The 4,243-nt window shown below is 32.8% G+C and overlaps 1 protein-coding gene across 1 annotated transcript; it reads right to left on the bottom strand.

Annotated features, from left to right (window-relative positions):
- Positions 1–714: 714 nt before the first annotated feature.
- On the bottom strand, positions 715–3,594 carry LOC131607190 (scarecrow-like protein 32). Its single transcript, XM_058879214.1, has 2 exons — positions 3,225–3,594; positions 715–3,141 (listed from the first exon to the last, which is right to left on the bottom strand). The coding sequence occupies exon 2, from the start codon at positions 2,690–2,692 to the stop codon at positions 1,316–1,318; it is 1,377 nt and encodes a 458-aa protein (XP_058735197.1). The 5' UTR covers positions 2,693–3,141; positions 3,225–3,594; the 3' UTR covers positions 715–1,315.
- Positions 3,595–4,243: the final 649 nt, after the last annotated feature.

The raw sequence follows: 4,243 nt of genomic DNA, 5'->3' as shown, positions 1-4,243 counted from the left end.
ATCTGATCCTCTAGTGCAAGAAGGTATTTATAGTCCCCAGCACTGGAAAACTACCAGAATCCTACGTGATAGGGCTGAGTCAGCAAATGACTCATATTCTGGGTGGACAAAGTTTAGGGTTAGAAGCGAGTTGCCCGAATCCTCCGCTAGAGGGTTAAACCACGTGCTCTTTAGTGGGTATGTGGAATTGGCTCTTGTAATGGCTAGTGTATGCGTTATTGGGCCTGGAGCGCGAATGGGCCTGCTCGAGCTCGACCTAAGGATTGGGCCTGCTCGTTAGTGATAAGTGTTGGCCTGCTCGGCCTAGACCAGAACAATTGGGATACTTCAGATATGCATATCCGAATTAATAAATATTCCAAATTTCTTTAGGAAATATTTTTTCCAATATGCATATCTGAAAAAATACCTGACATTTTAAATTCAACGTTTAAATGAAAAAAGTTCAAAGAATAGTGATTTCAGATATGCATATTCAAAATAATTGAAAATGTGATATGAGTGTCTTCGGATATATATATATATATATATATATATATATATATATATATATATATATATATATATATATATATATATATATATATATATATATATATATATATATATATATATATATATATATATAAAAGGGTATTTTGAGGTTTTCAGATGTGTTTTTCACACTATATAAATGTATAAAGAAATTCTCTTTTATATAAATGAAAAATACCTAAACTTATAAGCCTATTTAGCTAAAAAAGACTAGGCCACAAGTCATATAAAAAAACCTATATAAAGTCTTTTAAGACAACAAAATAAAAATAAAAATAAAATTATTTGAATTGTTCAAGAAATATCTAATCAAAGAAAAAAACATTTTTAAGACATTAATATGAAAAAAAAAAAACACTTATTGTATGAGTGTTATACAACTATCAGACACCCCTACACATTCATTAGATAGGTGTGATTTTTGGGAATAGATACATTGTGGATTTTGTGTGAAATCAGCTTAGACAAAAATATGAATACAAGATAAAAGTTCCTTACAAGTTTTGTTTCCTTCTCTTGAATCTTTGTCTCTTCCTCATATTCTCTCATTTTGATTTCTCTCAATCTTATTTCTCAATCTCACCACAACAAGAAAAGATCTAATCTAATTAACAAAAAATAAAAACATACAACACAATAAAAACACAAACATATCATCTTCATCTACTTATTTACCCTTAAAATTCCATTTCAAAAAGCTATTAAAAACCAAACACTAAATAGAAAAACAACAACATTATTATGCAAAGAATAATACAAAGGTTAAAAAATGTTGAACTAATTAAGCATTCAACCAAGCAGAAGCAAAGACAACATTATGACCTTTCCATGTAAGCACAATACACTCATCTTCTTTCTTCAATCCCCATCCAGCAGCATGTTCATCAAGCATAGCTTTCACTTCACCAACACATTCCTCACCAAATCCAATCCCTTGAAAATTTGCATTTCTCATTCTTTGTTCCCATTTTCCTATAGGCTCAACTCTCTCCACTCTTTGAACACCTTCATGAGCTATCACATTCTCTATCTTCCAACATATATCAGCTTCATACCATTGCCTTTGTTTACTTCCGCGCGGCAGGAAAGTTTCGACGGTATCATAAGGTATCCATAGATAGTTAAATGCGGACCTTAATCTATTCACCAAGTTGTTTGAAGTTAAATCAACATCTTCATCTACTAATACAACTAGTGTTGGATCTAAACCTCGAAGCGCCTTAAGAAACAACGATCTTAGTGAAGTAGTAGTAGTAGCAGAAGTTATACTAGAAGAAGAAGATATAGAATCATAAACATAAGAGTTTGAATCTGATAGGGTTTCATCTGGAATATAATGAAGCATCATGTGACAGTTAATAACCAAGGCTTCACCGGAATAAACTAAACGTTGAACTTGCAAATGTTCAATCAAAGAAGCGAAACCATTTGTGTAACTAGAAGAAACTACTCTGAATTCCAATGTTACATTTCTCGACCTAGCGAAATTCACCAACTTAGATCCTAATTCTTCGTAAGAAAGATCAAGTTTAGGTGGAAGTTCATGATCACTGCTATTAGCATGATCAGAAACAGTGAGTTTGATTAAAGGAGCAACTTCGTGACGATTAGCGATAGCGTCGATTAATGTAGGAATCTGCATGCAATGAGTTGAACTCAAATCAACAATATGAATAACCGAGAAACCTTCCGTTGCTTCAAGTATGGCTGCATTAGCTGCTGCGAAACCAAATCGATGCCAAGGTGTTAAATCAACAAAATTAGCTAGTTCAATCACCGAGAACCTGTGTGTATCTACTGTAAGATTGTTATGAGCGCTTGAATAAACTTGTTCTACTAGCATTTTACAGGTACCGGTTTTCGCTGCGCGGTTGGTAAGAGCTCTAAGGAAACTATATGCTAAGCGTTGATTTGAATCGCCATCTTGCGGTGCTATGTTGTTGAGAACCCAAAGGATTTGTTGAGCAAGTGTTACATCATTGGTTTCGATTGCGTTTGCACAATGAACAAGTAACTGTTCCATGCAATTCGTGTCACCAAAGGTTGATAAGGCTTTGGAAGTTGGGAACCATGGTTTAGTTGGTATTTGATTGTTTTTGTTCATGGAAGAAGAAGGGTTTGAAAGCATATAAGGTAGTGAAGGTGTAAATTGCGTCATAGAGAGATAGAAAAATTATAGAAACGAAAATAAATGAAAAACTGAAACTTATCACAAAACTTTATATTTCATAAGATGAAGTGAAAATTGCGGTTTGATTTGGTTTGGTTCGGTTCAGTTGCAGACACTTAAAAATCCTTTATATCGCGGTAGCGAAATTAAAGGCATGGTGAATGGTGAATGGATGAATATATAATAGTTGTTTGGAAAGGATCCAGTTGTTGGAGTAGGGTTTATGGGAGAAGATGTGCACATGAATCAAAGGAGAGAAAGAAAAAGGACGTTACAAGTTAGTGAGTGGGGATAATAATATTATGGTTTGATGCTATAAAAGGGACTGATCATGAATAAACTCATATCCCGAAAAAACATATTTGAAGTCAAATTGGGCAAAAGAGACGGTTCTTGAAAAAGTGATCAGGCTTTAGCAGATATGCACTGTAAAAAACCTGTAAAAAACCAGAAAAAGAGTTTATGGAAAGAAACCATGGCTACAAATGGTTGTGATGTAGCTCTATTAAGAGAGTGGTACCTCTTTTTTTCTTCTGAGTTTTGCTTGGTAAGGAAAGAGAAAGAGTGAGAGAGATGTGTCTGATATAAGAGATCAAGATAGAGAGAGAAAGAGAGAGAACCTGTGGATTTTGGTGGCATGTGAAGTAGCCGGCCACCAGATTGTTTGTATTTGGGAGATGGAAAATTTGTCTGTATTTGGGTTACTTTCTCTCACGGGTTAGTGCATAATGAATGAATCATTTTTGGACACTTTTTTTTTTCTTCTGTTTTGCAGTTCTGGTTCTTCTATGCTATGCTATGCAGCTATTTTGTTTACCTTTGTTATGCTGAAAATATGGCTGAATGGATAGGTAACCTAAGTGTAGGTTGCAAAGGTAGATACGGCAAGAAAGAAACATCGGATATGGTTTTTTATTGGTGATGTTTGATATTGGTCAAGTACAAATTCGTATCATAAACACTTGTTTATTGAGGGGTAGTGTTACATATTTAACGGTCAAGATTTAGGATGTTTAATTTAAGATAAAATATTCAAATACATGTATAAAATTTTAATTTAATTATAATATGGATTTTTTAAATATTTTGACATGTTTAAAAAATGGGTTTTCTATTTTAAAATTAGGCTGTTTAGGTAAGAGTGTAATCGAACAGGTTTGGATCGATTTTTGGTAAATAAAAGTATGAATCGATGATATTTTTAGTGGTTTAGTTTGGTTCAATTTTTAACATTTTTCAAAAATAGAACCAAATCAAATTAATCGATTTAGTTCGGTTTAGTTTGGTTTGATTGATCGGTTTAGAATGGTTATTTTTAAAATTATTATATTCATCAATTTATTCTCCACTATCATGTTTTTTGTGTATTTTATGCTATTATTTTTTAAAATAATACACTTCATATCATTTTTTTCATGCTCTATTTTTTCAAACAAATTACAAGTAGCTCTTAATCCATAAGAAACAGTACTATGATTTTCATTGCATCTTGAAAAAGTTCACTATGGAATATAAAAGCTAACACTTGCATGAGAAAGT

Source organism: Vicia villosa, linkage group LG1 (assembly GCF_029867415.1).
Source record: "Vicia villosa cultivar HV-30 ecotype Madison, WI linkage group LG1, Vvil1.0, whole genome shotgun sequence".
NCBI lineage: Eukaryota > Viridiplantae > Streptophyta > Magnoliopsida > Fabales > Fabaceae > Vicia > Vicia villosa.
This window is presented reverse-complemented; position numbering and strand designations above follow the sequence as displayed.

What these genes read in the sequence shown, in the direction of transcription:
- LOC131607190 (XM_058879214.1), bottom strand. Translation starts at nt 2,692, where the DNA reads ATGACGCAATTTACACCTTCACTACCTTATATGCTTTCAAACCCTTCT.